This window comes from Meleagris gallopavo, chromosome 17, assembly GCF_000146605.3.
Source record: "Meleagris gallopavo isolate NT-WF06-2002-E0010 breed Aviagen turkey brand Nicholas breeding stock chromosome 17, Turkey_5.1, whole genome shotgun sequence".
NCBI lineage: Eukaryota > Metazoa > Chordata > Aves > Galliformes > Phasianidae > Meleagris > Meleagris gallopavo.
The window spans coordinates 3,360,242-3,386,076 of record NC_015027.2 but is presented as its reverse complement, the minus strand read 5'-3'; the positions used below and the strand labels follow the sequence as shown (position 1 = coordinate 3,386,076).

Genomic DNA, 25,835 nt, shown 5'->3' with positions numbered 1-25,835 from the left:
TTTTAGTGTAAGCTCATAAAAAGGGAAAATTATTTAGTATTTTTTTTTAAAAAGCACTCCTTTATGATCAGTCTCTTTCCTTCTGATAATCCCCATTGGTGATGCCTCTCATCCACACAAATGTCAGATGAGAATTGCCTAACACTGCTTTCTGCTCCTGCTGCTGATGTGAACAGTGTTCAAAAATTAAAGCATGGTTTAGGGACAAGAACGAGACTGATTTTACATCTTCAAGGAGTAATGTTCTGCTAATAGCTCACATTACTCTTGTTGCATTTATTTTGCATGTGTTTCCTAATTTTTCAGTCCGAATGTTCCTTATTTGTCAGCACAGAGTGCAAGTTTTACAAATATGTATTTGTCCATATTATCTTGATTCCATTATCTTTTCTGCACAACTTTTTGGATTTCCTAGTATACACCAGAATAAATTTTAAGTCATAAATAAGCCAGAATAGAGATGAAATATAGTAAACATATGCAAGTTCTACCAAGTTGTTACATTTAAGAGCTTCAATTTTCTCCTGGTGAATTCCAAAAAGTAGTCAAGAAAATGGAAAGTAAATGTAAAATGATGGTTGATGAATGGGAAGATGGATGGCTGAATGGATCATCAAATGAGTACATTTATTTTTACTGATGGTATTCCTGCCTGCATTATAATTTTTTTTTATTATTTTTTAGGTAAGATTTAACAGTATCTAACCCAAGCAACACCCATTAAATTCAATGACAATAATCCCAGTGATGTCAATGCCTAGCAATTCAGCCCCCATGAGACCCCAGTACACTTATAGTTAGCTCATATTTAGATGGAGAAGCTTTTAGTTCCATCTCACCCCATAGCTCAAGACAAGTGTCCTTTGTAAGGATCGCCTCCCCAACTCTGAGGCTGCAAAGAACAGAAATGCACCAATCTGTCCAACTAACCAATGGAAGGGACCAACATTGGTCGAGACCTTTGTGGCACTGCACTGCCATGAGAGGACCTTCGCCCTGCATGCTCCACCCTTTCAGGCCGTCCTGCAGATGATGGATTACCTAAAAGCTAAAAAAACAACAAAAGAAAAAACAGGTTTGTAAATTACATGCATGATACCATTATGGTTATATGGTTGGACATTAATCAGGTCAATCACATTTGGAAGCAAAAGCTCTAAAGGCAACTAAACTTAGTTTTTAACTCAAAGGTTAGCTGAAAAGTAAATACTGTTGCCTGGCAAACCTGCAAAAGGAAAAATGGTTCCCTGATTTATGGCAGTTTTGCAACCAGCAGTCACGCATCAGAACAAAAAGAAAAGAAAAGAATAATTTTGGAAACATTCTTTTGCCTTTGTCGTTGCTGCTAAAATGACATTATAATCTCCTGAAGAGTCATGCAACCAGTCACGAGAGTTCATGATATTGGACTGCACTGAAAAGGCAAGCAATTTTTTGTTGTCAGCTATGCAGCTTTGAGCAGTTTGCAGCATGTGAACAAGTGTATATCCTTCTGTCTTTGAGCACGCTGCTTTTCTACAATGGCTTTTGATTCTTAAAGCCTTTTAGATGTTTTTGAAACTTGTAGAAGGGAATGTAGACACATTTCATCTCACATCACAGCTGTCTCCCTCTGTTCATTACCCTTGCAGAAAACATTGCTACTTTAATAACAAAATGATACTATTTTCATGCTCTCCAGAGTTCATCATGCAGCCGCTGAGATTAATACAGCTTGGGGATCAGTTTTAATGGGAGAAATTTTTAAGGCTCATTTCAGAATAAACTGCTGGGCTAGAAGAGCAGGCAGCTGATTTCTGCTGTTATATGAAACACGCTTGATCTGAGATTTCCACTCTGGACTGCTGTAGACAGGGAGGGCAAAGAACTTGCTTGAGCTTTTGGGAGCTGGGAAGCCTACGGATACATCTATAAAAGCACAGAGACTGCTAGACTAATGGACAGAAACACAATTAGGCAGGATTACACAGAGGCATCCTTGAAAGATATGGAACAGCCCTGTCCTCTCTCTTTCGAAGAAGCTGTTTGCCTGCATTCTCGTGCAGAGATGCAGACTGCAACTTCAAAGGCAAGAAGAGATGATCTAAAAAGGAAGTCGAAGTGGCGACAGCGCAGAGAGAAGGAAATGGAAATATGATGAAACCTGTGACTCAACAAATGTGGGTCACTGTTACACTGGGGAGAGTCTTGATTGTCCACAGATGATTCATGATAAAGAGCATATCCTAAAAATTCAGTGAGTGAGATGAACAAAAAGAATATGATGAAATGGATTCTTTGAGATATTTAAAATAATAATTACTGATGACATATTTTTTCCACTTAAAATGCAATGTGTTTGTTTTTTTTTTTTTTAAAGCAACATTTAGATGGGCAAAATAAAGTAAAACATTCTTTGGGAAAAGTTGTAGTTCAGCTAACCCTTAATTAAAATTTAGATTCAGTTGTCCTTTAATAAAAGCAGCCATTATCGTAATTTGTTCTGTGGGAAAATCGTTGTAAAGCAAATTAAACTGATTTCAGCATGACATAAAAGATGACTGTAAAGCAAAACGCAGAATAATAAACAAAAATGAATGGGGAGGAAAAAAATGGGAAAAATGCAGCAGATAGGTCCAAAGGATGGACTCTAAAAATTAATTCAGAAAAACAAAACAAAACCAAAAAAAAAACCCACAAGAGAAAGAAAACTGATTTGGCAAGCAGATTAGAAGGAAGGTTTACTTCACACACCAGAGAGTCTTCTGCATCTCTGTGGGATGACTTTGCAAGTGGACCAGCTGCCCTAGAGTCAGCCATTTTTAAGTCGTTCTTCCAGCCTCCCTGAACATCTTCATTTGACAAATTATCTGTTCTATTACATTTCTGAGTCTCATACTTTTTCTCGTAACTGGACTTGACCTGTTCACTCCTGGGCTCTACAAAGGAAGATCCCAAGTCACCAAAATCTTCTTCAATGCTGGTTTGCCTTGTTAAAGTTTTCCTGCGAGCAAGCAATGGCCTCATGCTTTTCCTGCAGGAACAATCAGCAGTGTCTGCACAACAGCTAGATGCAACATTGGCAGAAACTGAATCGCAAGTATATCTGAACGTAAAACGAGATTCTTCTTCTTCACTTCCACAGTCTAGTCCACTGTCTGGGCTTCTTGATAAGGACCAGCTATATTTGCATCCTTTGTCATCTGCAGCAAAATCCTCCATGTCTGAAATTCTGTGCTTGGCTGGGTACCAGAAGTTGTGCTGCTGATCTTGATTGTAGGGCCTAGGTGGTCTAGAGTCTCTAGCTATTGTGGATTTCTTTTTATAGGGCATACCTAAACCCTGCTTGTACAGCAGTTCAGAGTATTCACCATCCTCTTCAGCTACTTCTGGAATACTGAAAAGCTTTTTACTGTGATGTATCTGCTGTGAAAAGTCAGGCTGTTCCAAAAAAGTGGCTTCAGTGGTCTTATTCTTATTGCACTCCTTAAGATTATGTAATGTTAAGAACCAGAGAGGGAACAAATAGTGTGTGACAAAAATAAAATGGGAGGGAAAAGGGAGAAGAAAAGAAAAATAAAGACAGAATTAGTTTTAGAGCAATGGCAAACATAAGACATGCAGCTTATTAAGTGAAAAGGATGTCGTGCTTTGAATGAGAATCTGTGAAAAATAAAGACATGATTAAGAAAGTTTCTGTGTGTCAGATACAACGAGGAGTCAGTACAAACAACTGAGTGATGCTCTAACAAGAACAAACCCATGCATTTAAAAACAAAGCAACAGAAGCTGCATACAGATTCCAGCATGGTGAATGAGAATGGCATTAAAACATGGCACTAGTGCTGAGTATGATCCTTACCCCATGACAAATTGGAATTTAATTTTTCTTTGTAACCAGAACCCATATCTGAGAATGAAAATTCTGTTCTAACAAGCTTTCTTACTTTGCATCTATTATATTATCCTTTATAAGTATCAAATATCCCTAAAACTCCTGCCACAGTAGAGAAATTCTGCAATCATCATTAAAGAAGCTTTAGATTCCTTTAGAAAATTAAAAAGAAAAAAGAAAAAAAAGGCATCATTTTAAAAGTTTGGCTTCCAGAGAAAGAAGCCAGAGAAGCTGGCTGCTCTCTGATGCCCCTTGGTCTGGCACTGTCCTCAAATCTCCCATCATAACCTTGTACCTGCTTTACAAAGCCAGTATTTGAAAATCAGCCTATTAGTAGAACTAAGTAAAAGTCTCTGTTTATACCAGAAGTGCATACAAACTATCCCATCTTGAACAAAATAAGCATTCTGAACAAAATAATCCTTTTGACATTTTTGGGTTGTAATTACACTAAACACATGTTGATAGGACAGAAGAAACATATGCAGTATCTTTGCTGGAATCCAAGAAGAGACTATGTATGTCTGATCAATCTTAACTTATAAATGTGCATCACTACCATGAAACTTTTATGGCAAACTGCCATAGAAATACGAAAAAGTCAATAGATATGAGCAGGAATAGTTTTATCTGAGTTCAAGTACTCCTCATTTTAGAATACTCAGATCAGGTAAGTTAGCTCAGTCTTCCCTTTATCACTGACACCTGCCTTTTTTTAAGGAACCATTGGAGGAAACACCATCTCCCAATAAAGCAAGTATATGTCTGCATGCAAAACATTTTCTTGTTACTTGAGAGTATCTATTTCCTTAGGAGAAAATAATTACAGCTGAAAGTGCATGGTTGGCATACTGTCAGATGCAAGAGGAACACAAACCTTTTCCACTATGGAAAACCCAGTAAGTAGGCTTTTTTTCTGCTGTTAACTAACTACTGCTGTTGAAAAGCAAAATCAGATCTTGTGAAAGAAGGGGAAATTACTGAGCACTTTGGGATCAGAATCTGACCTGAAGTATGCATCCAAAAGCCTAACAATACGGTGGGTAATATTCTCCACGAGACTCCGACATCCGTGAGTCCTTCCCCAGGAAGTACTCACACACTGACTTTGCTTCTGCAGATTAAGCACCATACCTTCCACATACACTACAACATGAACAGAGGTATGCCAGCAGAATTCAAAATGTCTAAAATGATTTATTACACCAATTAAGGGTCTGGTTAGATATCAAAATTAGCAATACTATCATAAAACTAAGGAATAGGTATAATTTCTGACTGAATAACAAGAACAGTCTAAGGACAATTTACTTTTTCTCTAGAGGAAAGGGTCAGAAGCAGCATGCAGAAGGATTTCAGATTCAACCTTTACGATAGCAGAAAAATTGAAACACCCATCAGTTTTGTTTTGAAAAAGTACCCCTCTCATTCCAGATAGTGTCAGAATAAAAGGGCTGAATTTACAGCATACACAGGCAGTTACGATGGTCACAATTCTTTTATATGTGTGAAAATAGCACTGTTTTTTAGTTAAATAACACAATACTAGAAGAAAAATCCACCTGTGGTTTTCCTTATCATTCAGGTTATCCAGCTTGCTAAGAGAAGAATTTAGCGTAATTGATATACACACAAAAAGCAAATAGAGTTTACACAAACAAACATACTATGGGAAATATTGATCATATTCGGTAAGTTCAGTGTTCTGCATATACTCTAATTGTTGTCCTTCATGATTAATATTCTTATATAGTGTTAAAACACAATTTCTGACAGTTATTTCCTGTTGTCTGGTGATTCCTTAATTACCCCAAATCTCCTTCTCTCAAGTGTGCTTTAAAGTCAGAGAAAGAGATGGCACTGGCACTGAAAATAGGAAAAAACAAATCTGATATGAAAAGCCTAAATTGTTCTAGGTGGATTTTTTTTTCCCCTCTAGGTATGCAAGTTTATGTAATCAAGTCATTGTTTGAGTAGTACTTGCACTATATTGTCATATAAACAAGGAAAAAGATCCCAGATCCAGAGCAAAACCTGTAAACAATTACATATAGAAAAGCAGTCAACTAGCCAAAAGAGTAGATATCCAAAAATGGAGGGGGAAAAAAAGAAAAAAGAAGAAACAAGTTCTAGGTCTACACGGCACTGTTATTTTTAATCATCTTCAAAATCCATAACTGACTGAAAAAATGCTTTGAAGGAAGAATAAAAACATGGAGGCACTCTTAAGGTTTCCCTGCAGTCACACTTACCTTAAGTGCATTGTGTGAAGTCAAACTGACTCGTCGTCTTCCTCCATCCTCCAGCTGCATTTCAGAGTACAGCTCTTCCTCGTCTTCCTCCATAATATCAGACAAATCAGAACCTCTGCTGCTCTCTGTATGGTAGTCTTCGCCGTGGCAATAGTGAGGCTAATCAGCAGAGTGAGAAAGAAAAGTCTTTAATGACTGAAATTGAAATTCCTTGTGCACCACCTATGAGGACCAGAAGTATTTCCTTGGTTTGAACGTCACAGTAATACTACATATAAATGACATCATGCAGGTTGCTCTTTTGTTTTAGTGAATAAAACTTTTTTTCCATTTATGCTCCCATTTAATTCAAGAAATCCAGTCTCAAATCCATAGGTGATCCAAAAAGATGCATTCAGAGCATCAAATCTAGCTTTAGTCTTGATCAAATTTCTATAAAGAGGTCCTTCATGCATCAGTAGACTTGCTGACCAAATTGTAAAAGCCCTAGGATAATTCACATATCATCTGTTCTTCACAGCTGCTTGTTACATCACATAATGATTTAAAAGTGATCAGCACTTAATTATTGCAGCACGTTACCATCACTGTATAATATAGCTAGCTGATGGAATTTGAAGCTTTCATTCTGTTAAACATTGTAGGAATGGACTGGCTAGAGTTGTAATGGTCTTTTATAACTAGTTTGAATATTTTAGGTTCCAATTAGGTGGAAGATAAAGAGGAAAAAATATGTCTTAGTAAATTGCTTACTAAACTGTTAAGTAGGTGTGGCCTTGGTTTTACAAGATATAATCTAACTGCTGTTCCTCAGAGTATATTTTTAGTCTTTTAAAGAGACGAGGAATTCTTTCAGCCTCACACACACACAAAATTCTAATTATATCTGAGAAGGCTTGAAGCCAGATAGATTTCAAACCTGGCCTCGAGGACACAACTAGTAGATAGCAAAGCTTAATCTCTTTAGGCTTCAAAGAATATAAATCTAAGGGTTCCCTGACTTTAAATGTTCATACCCAAGCTGTCTGGTTTTTAGAGCTCAGTAAAGCAGACACATTCCAAATAATCTTGGGATGATCTAAGGTATTAAGTCCCCTTGCAGCAACTTAGTATGCTTACAGTAGATATACCCAAATTTGTTTAATTTGGTCAAATACAAACATATATATATTTGTTAACAGAAAAAACCCTAAGTCTATCTTAGTCCCTCTACAAACACTATACACAGTTTATACTGAGCCTTCTTGGTGAGATCACTAGTCCTGATAAAATATCTTGGTCTCTTTGCATCCAGAACCATTTTAATTGTATACATATGTAAAGATGCATCTCACTCATGAGCACATTTTGTAAGCATAGCATGATTGGATATATTAAAAAAAATGGAAACAATTCTGTAAAGATGACACTAAATGAAATCCTCAAGCCCCAGATTTGGAACACCTGAGATTTGGAGCAATGTTTATACGTATATGAATGATTGAGCTTCCGTGATGAGCTGAACCAAAACTCCAGAAGGTTTTAGAACTGGTACAAAAAGGAGGAAAGCCACTGCTCGGAGCCTTCAACAAGAAGCTAACAAGATTCTTCAACCATCCCAAGGCATAAGAAAGCATCTAGCTAGGATTTACAACTCCCTTGAAAGAAATTTATGAAATCACTTCATGTTTGTTTTGAGTTGAATCAAACTAAAAGCTGTACAGATGTGGAAAGTTCTTTTGCTACATCTTTCTATTCCTCACAGCATCCTTCCCTAAGTATATATGATTTTCTGCTAATTAGCATTACAGGTTATGGCTTTTAAGGAGTAAAAAATCCTTTCCTCTTTCCATTTTTTCCCCCCACAGCATTGCAGCATTCTTTCATACACAATAATAATGCACAATACAGAAAAAGAACCCAAATGTGACTTTTTTTTTTTTAATTTCCAGTACTTAAGACAGCTGCGTAGTGTAACAGTGTGCAGATACATGGTACCAAGCAGTCAGCTCTCATCAGAAAGTCTAATGCAGCAGCAACAGGACATTAATCTGTTGCCACACAATTATACCAGTATGGTTACAATAATTAGTTGCCCCTAAGATCATGCTGAGCTTCACAAAATAACTTGTTTTATATTAAATAACTGCCACAATAAAAAAAAGACCAGCCTACTTACTTGCTTTCCAAGTTCTGATCCTTTCAAGAAATCATCAACTGAAGCCCCCCTCCTTTTGACATTAGGAGAATCATATCCATCTTCCTCATCATCTGAGTTAGCGTACTGTGCTGCATTGCTCCTTTCACTAAAAACACTCCTCCTCTCCATCTATCAAACCAACAAAAAATGGAAAATTGTAAAGATGACTTGATCTTGCAACCAATGGAGAAATGGCTAAATAAGACATAAAAACCCAAGAGCACAACGCTTTAATATACTCATGGTTTAAAGCAATGTTAGTTTTCCTGACTAACCGTTTAGGCAAGGCTTCCTCCCTATTCACCCCCAACCCCTTCCAGAATTATTTTTTGGAAAGATTTCTACTGCAGTTATGAAGCTTCTACCGTTGGTCAAAGGTTGATCAATGCTTTGTATGGTTAAAGGCATATTTCCTGAAGATACAACAGAATTTTAGTATACAGCTTCTTCTCAAAACAGTGATCTTCAGGTCTGGGAATTTATTAGATGCTCAGTAAGGTATATACTACAAAAAAAAAAAAGAAGTATAGTTGATGGAAAGTTCTACAATGAACAAAGCAAGCCCTAAAAGCTGCAAGAAAAAAGTTGGTCTTTACCCTATTGCTCTCTGCAACTCGCTGCGCAGCTTCTCTTGCCATGGCTTTTGCAACAGTATTTGGGACAGGTGTGCCTTGAGGTTGAGGGAGTATTCGGTTAGGCGATGGAGATCTTCTCCCCTGAAGCGAGCTGTGAAAGTTAGGGACAGGTGGCTCAAGTGTGTGCCCATGAACAGGGGATGCTGAACGAGTCTGCTCCCATGACTCATCTATTTTTAAATGTGGACCTAAATGTTCTTCTTTGGTTTCTGGGGCTCCGGCACTTGCTAATGGCTTAGATTTGGGAGCAGTTCTGGGGTGAGGGGATGGAGGCACCAGTAGGTCAGATGGAATGGCAGCAACAGAAGAGTCCACTGATTCCCCTTGTGCAGAGAGTGTTCGAACAGTAACTTCCTTTGCTTCAAGGTTTCTTAGTCTTATTAGCTCCACCAACGTGTTCTCTGCTGTTGGAAAGATCACCTCTGCCACCTGTGTACACAAATAAGCAACATACTAGCAGGAAGATACATTACCCTCCCTTCAACCACACCGATGAAGAGCCTTCAATGTTTTAACATGGAGTGAAAGTTAGGGCACCACAACAATTAGCACCAGTCATCTTAATTCTTTCCAACTCATCTGTCCAGAAGCTGAAATGCGTACAGAAAGGGAGCTAATGATCAAATAGCACAAACAAAAGAACAAGTACTGCTAAAAAGCAAGAGCCTAGCACGCACTGAAGTGCCATCACACATTTATTGCCACCTTTGCCTGCCAGCAGAAATTCACCTAACGCAGATGGTACCTGTAATGCTGGGACTCACCCGTTGACCTTTCGCATAAACACCATAGCCTGTGACATTGGCACCGTGGGAGGTCCCTGTTGCTGTCAGGGCTGGTGGCTTCCAGGACACCTGTATGGTTGCTTGGGTGGACCCGGCCCGGACAGTAACATCTTGAGGTGGAGCTGGAGGACCTAAGACATGCAAGACTGGTCATCATTGAGTCTTAGACTGGAGTCCGTAGATCAGTTTGAGAGTTGGAAACTACAGCCCTCCAAGCACTTATTTTTTTCAAGAAGACAAAGTATCATTATTGAGTTACAGTGTAAAAAACAGAAGCATACACTCAACATGAACTGATCCTGGGCCTTACAGCCATTAGCTAAGTTCTATTTACAACATAGTTTGCAATTGCATTGCACTTTGCTCGGGACCAATTTTTATCCCACCAGGCTGCATAACAACTGCTACTTTGAACAAAAATGCTAATAGACAAACGTGAGGGAAAAGGCACCCAGAATGACACTGTTAATGAAAAATGGCTGCAAGTGACAGCAAGTGACTTTTTGGTATGTATGTTTGCACTGAATGCATGTGGCATTCACAGAAATGACTTTGGAATTCTGCCTCATGACCATCAGTGGCTCCAAGTCAAGATCCACAGGTCAGAAGCACACTGACACTAAGGTGCACTGGATGCAGGGCAGAACTGGAAGCTTTTCAATCAGCAGCATGTTGGTGTAAAGACAACTGGATTCAACATCTTCTATACCTGCGCTGAAGAAAAATATATATCTACTAACCTTTTAAGGCATTTAGCATACATTAGAGAAATAGTACACCAAGTACATCCTTAATTAAAAGACATTATCAACCTACTATAAATAGCTCTATTTTGGACAGGAACCAAAGTAAAACATCGTAGTTTATCAGTTCATGAATATTTCAGGCATCCTGTTCCGTTATTTAACAATCAAACATTGGGAAGTGCTTCATGACAAAACATTTCCCAAGCAGGTTTCAGCTGCAGCCATGGCTGGGTAATAGCTGGGAGAACACAAACCTTAGCAGCTGAGAGTTTGCTTTTTCCAGTGAACAAAGTGAAGAAAGCACCTCCAATTTCTGTTCATCTACTGAGATAGAAAGTTACAAATATTCTGTGTGCATTCACTGCTGCCAAACAGATCATCATACAAGTGTAAATCTCAAACAAGCCTCATCCTCCAGATACACTGGCAAACCATCAGTGCATTTCAGTGGTTTGTTATCACTGCGTTTCATCCTTCAGTAGAGATGAAAATCCTTTAGCAAAGATGGAAATAAAATTCTGGTCATGTTCAGGACACCATAGGCAGAACATGAAATTTTTCCCTATAACATCCATTGCACCTAGTGTATTTTTAACTAGTAAGACCAAAGCAGTAAAACTAATCTAACCCACTTTTTTCCCAAAATAAGATTTTGATTTAGGAGTCAGTTTCATCTTCCCTATTTTGCTGACAGCCTGTATTATCAATTCAGCATAATTCTTCAGATTACAGGAAGAAGGCAACTGATCTATTCCAGTATCTTGTCTCTGTCAGTGGCATTTATCTGCTTTTGCAGGAGATGACACCTTTCTTCCATTCTCTCAAACAAACAATCCCCAGAGAGTTTATTTCTACCTCTGTAGCCTGTAGCAGAGATTGGTTTAATAAAATGCAATGCATCTCAACAGAGAACATGTCATTATTGTTTTAGTGTGCTTCAGCAACTAGAGGGAGTTAAAGACTCTTAAGAGTTTGGCCTGAAAAAGTCTCACTCAAAACGCACTTCCCAAATAACAAAGAAGTCAAACAAATTTAATTCACAGTATGGGCAACATCTCCCAGCTACAAAGTTTAAAATGCTCTCCTCCTAGTAAATACTGCAATAGTATCATCACTTATCCCACTGGAATGACTGAAAACAAAACAGTAAACACCCAAATTGAGGGTATTTTTACTAAACCTATAAATCAACAAGAACAAAAGCAGCAGACATACAAGCTTAATTCCTTCTCTCAATTCAACCAACTGTCCTGCATGTGTCCTTACGTGTCACACAACCCAAGGAAAAGACCAGAAAAAATTTCTGTTCCCTTGCTGGAATTGAATCCCAGCAGGGAGTCAATCAACACACTGCACAGTAGATGTCATTGGAATTTCACTTGCCAGGAGTCACTTGTGCTTGACTGTCTCTGCTTCAGAGGCATTCAGTGCTCTAAAAGTATGAATATAAAGTAAATCTCCTAATTGTCTTTGATTAGACGAATCTATAAGAAGAGATGTTCATATTTTTTAGGTATTACCATACATCCCAAAATCATGACATTACCCTTTCAATGTAGTACACTATTTCAGCTCTAGTCTCCAACATTACATCACAGTTCACTGGGAGACGACTCATAATTTATCTACATCTCTAATGTAAAAGCAAGGTGGGAAAAAAAGGCCCTGACTTTCCAAAACACGACCGATTTATTACCTCCACAAATTCAAATTGTACCTGTGATTACAACCACACAACCAAAACTCATCTGTACCACCCCTAAATCACTGTGATCCTCTAAGCTGTCTATACTGCTTTCTATTCCAGGAAAGAAATGGGTCATCTCCATAAAAAGTGCATTTGGATACACAAACAACATGCTAGAATAATAATTGTTTCTTTCCAGAGCTGTCCATACGAATGAAAATAAATTGCCACTAGAACTACTATAACTAGACTAATTCAAAACAAGTCCAGATTATTCTGATAAAACACATTCTAGCATGTGATGATGTTCTGCATGTCTTTCTCTAGCTTATTTCCCCAAAATGTTTCCAGGAATAAGAAGGGGAGTAATGCAGGAGAGAAATGAGTCATAGGTACCATTAAGCAATCTAATAGTCCACAGCCTGTTCATGAAAGCGACACTGATTACAGCATAAAGCAAAGGGTAGGCTAATTTATCTGGAATTTTTACAGAAACATAACTGGAGAGTTTGGGATAGGGAGAAAGATACCAAACCTGCTGGCAACGTAGAAAATTCCACAAAGGCTTCTTTTTTTTCTCGTTGTTCTAGGGGAAGCTGCCAGGGCATCTGATGGGGCTTTGCCACGACTTTCACCTTGTAGGCCATATTGGGTTTCAAATTAAAAAAGTGGTACTTGTAGCTAGCAGCTTTGACAATGTCAAACTCTTCTTCATTAAGAAAAATGACATGACTGTAATTACTATTCGTAGGGAGCCAGGACAGCTCAGCAGAAATCTGGGTTATGTTGTCCACCTTAAGATTAGAGGGGGCTACAACGACGTCCTTCCCAACTAACAAAGTGCACTGCAGTTCATCTGAGTTACCCTTATTTGTAATGCTCTGAATTGAGATTCGGTATGTACAAGTAGAAATGTTAAGCTTTTCTATAAGAGCTTTCGTTCTGCTTCCCAAGGCTATGTTCATCCGTACTTCTTTGTCAACCAGAACATTATAGCTGTTAATGGTTCCCCATCCGGGTGGCACTACTGGTGGCTCCCAGCCCACAATGACACTTTTGGCTAGTTGTTTAATAAGGGTGATTTTTCTAGGATAAGGCACAATGTCTTCTCCAATTTCATCAATGTTCACATCCAGAGTCCCTGCACCGTTGCTGATTACGCTAGAGTCTATGTGACTTGGTGGACTTATCTCCAGGATATCTCCTTCCAAAGTAGAACCCGAATGGTTGATGAAATTCTGATCTTGTTCACTGCTTAATGTGCTCGATAAACGGGTCTCATTGTCTTGAACAAAATCCACAAAATTCGAAGGGACTAGTCCTCTCTGCCCATCTAGAAGCTCCCCTGGTGAGAAAGAAAAACGTCACTGAAGTCCTTGAGGAGCATACCCCTTGCATGTTAATGTCCTGTGGTAAGTGGATAAGATAGAGGTGAAAACTGTACATAAGCAGCATCTAGAGTTTGACAAAGTAAAAATTTAGTGTAGCAAAAACCCAGAACTGCCAGTAAGTTTTCATGCCACCTTAAATCTACCATGCAGGAAAAGTTGGCAATATATAATGTCTTATAGTTAGCTAAGCCTGCAAAGAGCGGCTTTGTTGGTACAGAAACTCTGTTAATTAACATAGTGATGATAGGGCTAATTTTAGCAACTGATTTGATAGTAGATGAAGGAGAGCACAGGGAGTGTGTTTGACAGTTGAACTGATTTAAATCTGCATCAATTAGCATGAATACACAGATTCAAAAACCTACCTTCATAAAAGCCATCTTCATCCATATCTCCATAGACGTAAAGGTACTTTCCTGCTGTAAGAGGGAGCTCTGCTTCTGGATTTTCATTTGGTCCATCAAAAGGGTTGTAGCTGCAAAGAAGTGCAGATGAAAATGACGCATGTATACTTACAACCCCCACATAACTGGATAGTGTACAGTTCTAAGGGTACCTTAGATTGTAATTCAGTCTTTTTTTTCTTTTTTTTTTTAATATATAACCCTGGCCTAAGTTTCCATTCTGAAAAGTGAATTAAGGAGATATCACTCGGGAGGTCTCTTCCAGTCCTTATCTTCTCCCTTTTCTATAAGACAGTCTTCTACAGTGAGCTCCAGCTAAACAAAGATACTTGTAGACAGAACTTGTTATAAAGTGTTTAAGCATATACTCATCCCAGAGCGTGAATAGCTGCAGCCTGTTACTTAACTACTCAAAGAGTGCTCAAAGAAAGCAGGCACATAGACTGTAGATCCACCTGCCAAAAGTTCACTGCTAAAAATGTTCTTGGGTTGTTCTTGCACTTGGGTTTTGACCAGGAACAAGAACTGGCTCCAGCTAATGATGTTTGTTACCTATAACGTGCAATACAAAGATGGACTTTCCCAGAATATCTCTGCTTCGAGGTATTGGAATTCTGATCATTATCCATCTGTAAAAGAAAAAAAAAAGACAAAAAGATTTCTAAAAGTTCCATGTATCATTCTCCCGACAGATGAAAAAAATCAAAGTAAACGTAATTAAGAAAAAAAAAAAATTTGATATGAATCAAAATCAGTCAATTTTACTTAGAAAGGTTTAGAATAGAAAGTAATTGTAAGTCAAATTCCAGCACGGTAAAGAAATTGAACTATTTCTTGGTATATCCTAAAGATTCAGATAAGATCAGAGTCTAGACATTAATTTTCCTCAAAAGCTTGCAGAACTGACCCAAATATAGACTGGTTCTTTATCATTTAGTAAGTAAAAAAGTGAGGGATGTACTTCACTTATTTTATGCTTTACTTTGAACTCTTTCAGGAAAAATTAACTTTTCCTATAAGATCTGGAGGACTTTCATTAAGGTAAAGATACTAGGATTAACATTAGAATCAAACAGGTAAATCGTCCATAACTGGATTATCATTTTACAGTCTGGACACAGTGAATATTGAAATACAACTTTCTGGCCTAAATGTGTCCCTGCTTGGTTGCCAGTATGGACCAAAAGAGTCCCAGAATACTGAAGCAAGTTACTTTTCTTCTGAATTAACTCTTAAGAGATGGGTTAGCTTGCTAGGCAAGCACAGTACACACCATCCTGCCAACGCACCACTTTCAGTGGACAACAACAGCTATCAAGTATTCTCCCCCATGTCGCCTTGGAGATGCAGGCAACTTTTGAAGGGCTATTGTCCTGATGTCTGAAAGCTCATAACTTATCCAATGCTTATTCTAGAAGATTGTTACTAAGAACAGAGAAATTGCAGAGAGAATTTCACAGAATATCTCTTTTTTTTATAGTATTATATAAGACTTTACAGCAGTGTCCCACTATTAGATTTTATTTTCTTAAAAGACTATTTCCTCATTATTTTATTCATACACATGAATACACTTCCTCCCATGCCTGATACCTATAAAAAAAATGGAACTTAATTTCTGTTTGCTTGCAAAATATAAGTATGCATCACATAATTACACTCAAGAAGGCACACAGTGAGCAACACTGCAAAAGAGGCCTTGACATTCCCAGTGAGATAACTCAAAAATAATAGAAAAATGGAATTAAATCTGACATGCACCTTTTCTGTTTCTTGCTGTTAATTCTGCTTCCCTAAATCTCATTGTTAATCTACCTTTTCTGGTTTGACTAATATGGGCTGCTTCTTTTTTTTTTTTTGCAGCCTATTCAAAAAGCAGTTAATTCTCCCACATTTCATCTTGGTAGGGACACATGTATTTAATTGTGGATAAGTCTTAGATACATCCATGGAATTCTAAGACTCTGAAAGTCTCGTGAAATTCCCACTGCTCACAATCACAGTTTGTCCCAGAAAATACGAATTTTCATGTCTTTTCTTTTAAAAGTCGGTGGGTGATCTTGCATCAGTCTCTGAAGAAGAGAGATCCTAGCCCCATACCATATATTTCCAGCAACAAATTCAAGAAGACTCACGTCTGAATCAAATCTGCATCTTGGGGTACCAGATCTTGACTTTGACAGGAATGTAGGTTTGACAGACAACTGTTCTGGTTTGTCTCCAGATATTTGAAGGGGACGAATAAACTCCGAAATTACACAGCGACTTCCAGAAGGACTTTCATGACCTGGCATGTACAAAACTGAATAAATGATTGCTTTCAAAAGAAACACTGGTAAATAATAACAAGGAGGATTTTTTTTTTATTTTTAGAAATCACTATAAAAAAAAATCTTCCCCTTTGTTTTTGCATTCAGAATAAAACTAACAGTTAGAAAGAAAAAATGCAAGATATCAGTTCTTAAGAAAGCACAGCAGTTTCTGGAAATGTATCTTCTTCCTTCAAATATCAAATAATGTAAAAAAAAAACCAAACCAATCAAATTTCTTGTGTGTAAAATCTTGTAAAATCCACAGACCATCAAGTAGCCATTATTTTGTCATGACTGGCAGATATCTGTCAAGGAAATCTGAACATCCTTTCAAGGAAAGAGGCAAAGAAGAGCTCCAGACTTAATTTAAATTACTCAGAGAGAACTGAAGCTGACCACCCTTGCGGTACAATTAGACGTGCCATTTTATTTATGGGACCGCTGGTTCATTATGGACTACCTAAATGATCTAGAAAGGCCATTTAAATGCACCTTTTATCTGATGAATAATAAATCTTGAAGTTTTTTCTATTGGATTGTGACAATAATATATGTTTAGAGTGAATCTTTAATGTTCTAATCTATTCTGGCTAGGTTATTCCATTTCCTGATACATTAAAAACATCACCAATTAAGGCAAAGCAGCTGGTCATAGACTGATCTCATTTCCATCATTTGCTTTGCTTTGAAAGCTGTCCTTGTGTTTCCCCATGTGTTCTTTTCTTCCTCACACATAATACAAATAATTATTCTTCTTGTTTGAAGAACTTGCTGCAGCACTACCATCATTATTTCAGAATAGTTGATTTTGAGAATTAGACATCCTGCCCATTTCTTTAAACACCATTTTATTGTTATCACTGCATTTATACTGAGAATGAATATCATCCAAAGATTTCTGACATTTATACTCCAGTGCTGCAAAGCCTGAGCTTTAAGAATAAAACTCAGTAGGTTAAAATCCACAGATTAAGGCTCTAAAATGTCTTCAGTACAGATCTACTTGTATTTTTTGTGTTTCCAGTCAAGGGCTTTTTGCAGGATTTTTGTTTGGTTTGTTTTGAAGATTTTATGAAAAAGCTATTTCTATTAGTACTTGAGAATAAATACTAAGTAGCATGGAAAGGCTGGCTCAAGACCTCAGAAACTTCTGTTGATTTTTATGTGAGGTCTAGGGCCTATTTACATGAACTCCAAAGGTACAGACCAGACTTCATGAGTTGTTAAAAGGACATTTGCATACCTGATTACCTTAACTTTAAAATATTTACTGGTTTGAAAATCCTATCTCTGGAGACATCAACAGCTAATCCTCTTGTTATTAAGGAAATTTCTACTAAATTCTTACAGCCATCAGATGCTGTCTTTTAAATTCCCTATTTAATGCACTTTAATATCCACGTGGCTAAGATTCGCAGCTCCAGAAAAGCCTACACTCATATGTACCACAGCAGTCAGTCTACTAACAGCTAAAATTTTGTATTTCAAAATCTAAGCTATACAAAGTACTAAGTTATTGAAGCGAAATGACAGAAGGATGTCACCTTGGTTCCTTTTGAGTTGGTTTCACACTGAGCGCAGCACCGTTCACCAAAAATAAGCACTCATCTATAGTGGTAGGGAAATTATTTGTGATTTCTAGACCCTAAGCTTCAGAATTTTCCTAGAAGCTTAGGAAGAAAAAATAATACTAATAAGCAAAGGCTATTTTGAATGTCCAGTTCCTCTTTGTATCTTTTCTAAAACAGTTTTGGGGGGATTTGTAAGCTATAAGAATTACCTGGCAATAGGAAAGCATTTCTTTGTATAAATAGTAGTAAAAAATCATCTATCATGGATGATATTGAGCTAACTTTCAATTGTTTTTGAGTAGATTTCTCAGCCTCAAAAACAACATTAGGTTGTTGCACAGAGCCCAATTTACATGCCAGTTCCCTTCAGGAGTCCTAAGGTGACATCTTGCCTTGAAGTTTCTTATGAATAATGAATAGTTAACAAAGATGTGTAGTCAGGAGGAGTAGTTGCCTCTGGCAACAGGCAATGATGGCTTAGCAAGAATTCAAAACAGATCTGGGCAAACCACACTCCATTGAGCATTCCTCACAATATATGCTTAAGAACACCAATACAGATTTATTTTTTTGATTTTACATTCTCCAATTCTTCTAAAATTCACACCAACAATATTTTTGTGTAACTTCTTGATTTCTGAGATACCTAGCAGCTAAGTGTTCAGCCAATTTAAGCATGGTAAAAAATTTAAACATATTTGTATGGTTTAATTAAGTAACTACAGATAACTAAACCAAACAACTAAACAAAATACATTTTTATGTTTGTCAAAATGTTCCATTCAGTTTTCCCATTTACTGCCCACTCCTATCTACAAATTTCTTTTTATGCAATGGCTAACACAGTACAGGAGTCTCCATTCTTTCTTTCTCCATGAATAATTAAACAAGATTATATATACATACAAGATAATTAAACAGACCAACCCTTGCCCCAAAACTGGAAAGGTTTTCTAAACCATTTATATGGTGTTCTGCTTCCAAAAGAAGTAAATACTTCCATAAGAAATATATCATTTTAACACTGAACAGGTTTTTCACCATGACTCCTAAGAATGATTAGAGATAATTTTGCTCCAAGCAGTACTTGAATAAAACTAGAGCAATCTCAGTAAAGGTATAAGAAATACTCTGAAATTGAAACAAGTCACAAAACAGGATTAGGACCAAATTCTATCTTCCATTTGTATAATCAAACTCTATTTACATAATTGAATGGCATCTGAGAGCCTGCAGGGCAGAACAGACCCGCAAATAAAATGCTTGTCCTTACCTTTGCCTAAAGAAGTGGCTATTCCATTCATTAACTGGGATAAAGATTTACTGGGAGAACCAGAGATATCTGAGGATGTCAGTGAGTTACTGCTGAGGAGATCAATCTTCCCTGCTTGCTGCCGGAACTTCTCTAGCTCCCTGGACAAGAGGTTGAATTGTTCACTTTGTGTCCGGCATTTTTCCTCTAGCTCTCGGACCTTGGCCTGCACAAGCAAGACAAAATACAGACATTTAACTGAGATCAGAGCAAGCTGTAATAGGGGCCAATTTTTGTTAAGTACCAGGAATCCAGGATAGGCAAACTACTTGAGATAAATGCACCCACTGTTTGTTTGGCTTTTTTTTCATCTCCATTTTCTTTTATACCCCTAAGTTCTCACATTTTGAAGAAAACCTTTTAGTAGCTCTGCAATACTGGGATAAATACTTAACTCCCAATTTCCAAAGTGGAAATTCCTCATTATATTTTTTTGGCAGTGCCAAGAACACCTTCAGACAGAATCTATAGCTTTGTGACTTTTGTTTCCTTTTCCAATATTTTTAAAATCTTTGGTATTTCTCTGAGGTTTGCCCATCCTCACTAATAAGTTGAATCATCCTGTATTACTAAATAAACATTTATATGTTAAAAACCAACAAGAACAGCAAAAAACAGTGTTTCATGCAGAATGTAGGATTAGCTACTGGCTGAATTCCCTTTCAAAAATACCGTTCCTTATGGTACGTGCCAAACCACACAGAAGTAATCCAGACACCAATCAAGAGGAGATTGTTTGCAAGCTTGTGAGAAGTACAAAAATATCATTGTGGGCAAACACTTCTGTTTTAATTTTGAGGCATCAGGAAGTAACAAAGCATAATCAAGCATAAGTTTCTGTGCTGACTAGTGAAATCTGCCTACATACAGTCTAAGAAATCTTGACATGGAAAAAATGGATGGGATAAGTGAAAGGGATGATTCCTGGGCTGAGGGGAACAATAAAGGACATGGGAATTCAGGATTTCCTCTACTACTTTAATTCTAAGAAAATGTAAGATTGGCAAAGAGACTAAAACAAAAAGATACCTTTTATTTCACCCAAAGCTGTAGAATTACTGCCTCAACTGAATTAAGAATATATTAAAGTTTTTAATAGAGAGCACTTAAATTCCAATCTGTGCCTATAAGCAGCTTGCATGCACTATCAAGCATTCCTGAAGAGCTAAAACTCTCAGTGAGATTGTTCAGACAGATAAGAAAGACTATATTAATTAATACCTGTTGAGAAAACTGAAGAATGAGCAAAATTCTTGAGAATGTCATTTATGAGATCATTTTCTTATAGGGGAAAACATTTGGCCTGTACTCTGGAAATATGCCAGAGAAAAGACTGATGTTCGAGACACAGGAAGCATTCATGTCTCATGTGCTATGACCCAAACACTGCAAGCAGACACAGTTCAACAGAGGCAGTAATAGGCTCCTTTTGTGGAAAGCAGATGCATTATATCCTAATCTTGTGCTTCATGATGAACAAATATCACATTCCTTCATTAAAATCCCCTTTATTGCATATGCCTCGTTAAGCAGCTGTGCTAACAAAGGAGGGCTGGATATTGATAAGATCCATTCAACTGTACTAAAAGTTTCTCATTCTTGAAAGAAGATTTTCTCAGCTCATATGAAAAAAAAATGCATGTACTACATAGGAATAAAACTACATACGTTACATAACACCAATACAAGGGTCTTGAAACAACTAAAGATAAACAAAACGTTCCCTACAGTCCTTGAAAAAAACACAAAAGCCCAAATTTCTCACTGAAGATTGTGCTTTGGCTTGTTCGTTTTTTTGTAATAAATAGATTTTTACAGCTACAATGACTTGTGAAGATGCCATTTCTTTGAACTGATAAAAACACAATTTAATTCTGTTAAAAAAGGTCTCAGTGTATCTATCTGATCATGAAACATAATAATACTATAGAGAGATACTGTGGGAGTTTTACACAAATATTAAGTACTTTGTTTGATTTTATATTTTCACTGCGGTTTCCAGCAACCGAAATGTGAGCCTTTGCTACTTGTCACTTTGCTGCATGAATAAGACATCTATAAGCAGTTTTAAAAGGACATCAAATGGACAATGCAGTAAAATGCTTTGGGTTTTCAGATCCTTCCCTTTCCAATGGAAAGTTTCCAATGGAAAAGAAAGAAACAAGCTACTCAGTTCTTTAAGATATATACTGACCCTTCCACACACAATTATGGAAACTCAAGCATAAAATAAAAAATGAAAACATCACAATCCAGACCCAAACAAAATGCTAAGGCTGTCATAAAAGCATATTTTTGGGAAAAAAAAAAATTGTATTATTTATTATTTTAGAGATTATTTGCATCTCAGTATTTGCCTTCTTTGGCTTTTCTTTTTAATCGAAGTCGAGCCTTAGAAGCGAGCACAAAGCTGTTACAGTATAAAGTAAAATTGTCATAAGATCCACAGTAGTACTACCAGGAGACAGCCCTGTACCCACCTTTTGTTTCTTGCCTTCAGTGACGTGCTTGGTTCATTGCTAATTAACCTGACACACCTTCCTGTAGAAAGCCCATGTGCTTGTATGTCAGTGCAGAACTAAGCATGTGCTCACGCTCTCAGAAATCTGAATTTGTATTCTTTATCATGGCACTGCCTGTGAAGTCTATCTCAATACACAAAGTGGACCTGATCTAGCTAAACCTGAACCCACCTATACCAGTCTCTGTATGAAAAGACACACTTGACTGCAGACCATATTGAAAGTACTTCACTCAGGACTTGGGAAGTTTCTCATAAAATACACAGTGAGCTTGATATAAAATGAAGCAGACTTCATCTATTACAAGACAGATATTGTTTGCACAAGACAGATAAGATGATGACCAGCCTTCTAGTGGACAGTTTGAATTCAGGCTGGCAATTCATTTCATAGCTTAAATGTTTACGTAAAAGCAATGGCTTTCAGTAAGGGGCTTAAAAAATCAACCCAAGGTGAAAACATAAAACTATAAAACTACCTTTGTACAAATCACAAAACAATCTGAATTCAAACAAAATCCACGGTCTGAAAGCTACAGTCTTGAATAAACTATCAAACCATTCTTAGTGGGCATGCTTGTCAGAAGTTTACTTTCAGAAACAGTGCCTTATTCCTCATCAAAACATATCATATATGAAGAAAAAAGATCCGATTTGGATGATTTGGTATCAGGCTAATCAATGCCAAGCATGCTTGCATAACAATGGTTTTAGCACGCATCCCATGCAAGGATAGACAGGACTACTGTATTCATTTTAAGGGGAAAGGTGCAGGATTCAGCACAGGGAATGGAGAATATATGCCCTAAAATACCTGCATGCTGTCCAGGGTGTTCTGGATGAAGGGCAAAGCAATAAATTCCAAACAAGACACAGTAAACAAAGATATATGAAATAAAGAAATAAAGACAGTTCTGAACACTTTTGTTTTAGCATTTCAAAGTAAAATACATTGAAACAGTTAACAGGTATAAAAACCAAACATGCATTAATGCAAATCACACTATAGAAGATTTCAGAAATCAATAACTGCTGATCTTGAATTGCAAAAGGCAGATAAATAAATAAAATTAATGGGTCTAAGGCAACAAAAAGCAAAAGCTTAAGAAACCTTGATGGGGCGACACAAATCAGTTTGCAAACAAATCAGCTAAATAGGAATTTTGTTTAGCTTGAGGGAGATAAATAATCACTTGCTTCCTTTGTTTCTACTTATATTTTCCTGCATCATATACTTTCCACCAGACATTAAATTATTATCTTATATTCTTAAAGGCACAAATTTAATATATATGATAATAATGAAAGCATATGAGTAAAAGCCTTCCTCTGGACATATTACTTCAAGTAACTAAACATTTTTTAGGAGATTATTGATGTATCACCTCCAATTAGCACATGACCAATAGGTACACAGACAGAATAACTACCATGAGAACAAAAAACCAGTAAAAGCAGATTTTTAAGTGAAAACTGACAAATGCATTTGCTATACTTGATCTGTGGTATTGTATGTTCTTTAGATTAGTAATTTATGTTAAGAATTAGTATGTATTTAATGCTTCTTCCTTTCCTCATGCAAAAAAAAAAAAACTAAGTTTGCTAGTTATCATAAAAAAATCCTATTATGTGTGAAAAAGAAAAAAAGAATAAAAGGTAATTCTGGATGTAAAACATGTTATTTACTTCTGTATCTGTATTTCCTGACACTTTACTTTGTCCAAGTGCATCAAATGATATAATTGGAATTTAAAGAATCTGTTGAGTCTAGCTTTGAAAAATCTAGGAAGGAATTGTTTGCTGCAGGGACCTTTTTGCAGGAGTTCTGATTTCTGCTGTATGTACTATCTTACACAGCACTGTGGAACATCACACATGGGAAACAGCTGCCTGGGAAGGGAATACACAAGGGCTGTTACTGTTTGCATACATCATTTTACTACATCTGTATGCATGCACTATAAAGTGCCATTATTTTAAAAGTCTCAGTTTAAAAACTGTAAAAAATTTCACTCTGGTAGAAGACAAATAAGGTTGCAAACCTTGCCCTGTTCCAACTAAAACTGACAGCAAAATTCATGGTTTTTGAGTAGGAGTAAGAATTTGCTCCTATTTTCATGCCGTTTCTGTGCAAGAAACAACTAGTTCTGTATCCTCAGGCACAGCAGACTAGATGACTGGATTTTTCCTCAGGATAAATTTTCAGAAAGTACTCCATGGCAAGAAAGCTATTTCTATGAGCAGTTCCTAGTGATAGTACTAAGGTTTTGATGCATCCTTATGGATAATGTTGCCTTAATTTACGCAGGCATTTAGTGGATTATTAATTAATTAATTATTAATTTAGATATAAAAATTACTAATACCTATCACCCGAATAATCTCTAAAAACTTTATTTATTTAACAGTGTTTGCTTACTATGTGCTTTAGTCACTGGCAAATTCCAAAAACACATTTCAGCACAGTTGGGAAATGCTAAGAAAGGCCACTGTGGGTGACACACAGCAACAGCATTAGAGGCAGGATTAAAGAATCGAATCTTTCAGAAGTGATGATACTGTTATTGCCTTCAGAATGAAACCTCCATAACCACAAGTAACACAAAAGGTATCTTCTTACCTCTAGCAACTGAACTGCTCCTTCATGTTCCTTCTTAGCTTCAACCTGAGCCTTAGTTATTTAAATAGAAAGAACAAAAGAAAAATGAACAGAAAAATTAATTAGTCACGTCATATATAGTATGTTCTAACCACGAAGAGTAGCATACCATATACTCAAATCCAAAGCTATCAACAGTCTTGGAGGGCTGGCTTGGGCAATCCACTACAGCACTCTAGTTCTAAGCCATCAGAATATCTGCATTATTTTTTGGAGACAGAATCTCAGTGAAACTTAATAGCATCAGTATTTATTTGGCCCAAGACAAGCATGCTCAACACACTGCTAAAAAAGGTGACACAAAAATTGAACTTATTCTTTACATGAAGCACCATCTTACAAAACGCTTAAAGACAACCATAAGAAAGGTTGTCTGTAAATAGAAGTACATCTAGACTTCAATCAACTGGCCCAAAGTAGAAAAGAGGGAGTCAATGATAGCATGGAGGGGTTGTTTTAAGTAGCTCAGAAGTAATCAAATTCTGTTCACGAATAGTGTGAGCCTTAAAAAACACAAAAAAAGCAGCACTGAGTAACTCTTCACTGCCCTTGTTTTACTTCCATTTAAATTCTCACTGTCTTCTTTATTGAAGCTTGACCAAGATGAGCAAAATTATTTATTAACCTTTGTATCAGGGTGATGGCAGTGCAATGCACTCACTTTGCCTGTTAACTTCTCACTGCTCTATATCAAAGATCACATTCAGAATATTTCTTATCAGAGAAATGTCTTCAAAAACTTCAGTTTAGCAGGGGGCAATGCCTCACAAACTTTCTAGATAATCTGGAGCAACGAAGGACACTGACACAACTGTAACAACTTAAATCATCCTCATGCACAGGGGCCATCATGCCTTCTTGCTGGCTGCAAGAGAAGCTGGTCAGGCCATAAAGTCACAACAAAAACCACATATTCAAGCTATGCTTCACTGTCACGCACGGTAATAAAACCTGTTTTGGCCCTGCACACACAGTCTTACTTCTTCCTGCATTACAGATGAGTCTTATTGCTAGCACCTGATAAAATAATGGCTCAAGGAGCATTAGTGAACATAGCAGGTAATAGAAAGCCTGGTGCTATCCATCATTACAAGTTTAATAAAATCCACCCAGAATATGATTCTTGATAAATGATTAGGAAAGCTGTGTCAATAGCTATCTCTCTCTTTCATCGAACCATCCTATATTAAGGTTTCTTGGAGAAGACCACCTGATTCCCCTTCAACACAAAACTTGGATCAACAATATTACATTCTTCCTTTTAGGCTGATAATCTGAAGAGTTCATACACATATAAAGAAGAGAATGAATTCTTATTTATAATATTAAAATGTGACTGCAAATGCATCGGGCTCTATTTGTAATGTGCATTTTTTTAAAGTCTAAAATTCTGTGATTCATCCCATCATGACAATGACAGAGTGGAAAAGAATTTGAGCATGCAAATGCAAAAAACAACACATGCATACACACACACACACACACACACACACACAAAAATCCACCA

At 37.0% G+C, this 25,835-nt stretch overlaps 1 protein-coding gene across 4 annotated transcripts in view; it reads right to left on the bottom strand.

The window, feature by feature from the left end:
- Nucleotides 1–25,835, bottom strand: part of RIMBP2 (RIMS binding protein 2) — a 122,426-nt gene that overhangs the window by 16,364 nt on the left and 80,227 nt on the right. For 3 of the 4 annotated variants that reach the window (XM_010720045.3, XM_010720046.3, XM_031555948.1), the window contains exons 10-20: nt 24,290–24,340; nt 19,110–19,314; nt 16,089–16,240; nt 14,506–14,582; nt 13,915–14,024; nt 12,694–13,503; nt 9,705–9,856; nt 8,902–9,369; nt 8,285–8,434; nt 6,127–6,285; nt 931–1,048 (exon numbers count right to left, since the gene is read on the bottom strand). In XM_010720045.3, coding sequence (XP_010718347.1) covers nt 931–1,048; nt 6,127–6,285; nt 8,285–8,434; nt 8,902–9,369; nt 9,705–9,856; nt 12,694–13,503; nt 13,915–14,024; nt 14,506–14,582; nt 16,089–16,240; nt 19,110–19,314; nt 24,290–24,340 — 2,452 coding nt within the window. Of the gene's footprint in view, nt 1–930; nt 1,049–2,733; nt 3,466–6,126; nt 6,286–8,284; nt 8,435–8,901; nt 9,370–9,704; nt 9,857–12,693; nt 13,504–13,914; nt 14,025–14,505; nt 14,583–16,088; nt 16,241–19,109; nt 19,315–24,289; nt 24,341–25,835 lie in introns of all 4 variants that reach the window. The other variant, XM_010720044.3, reaches the window with a different exon arrangement.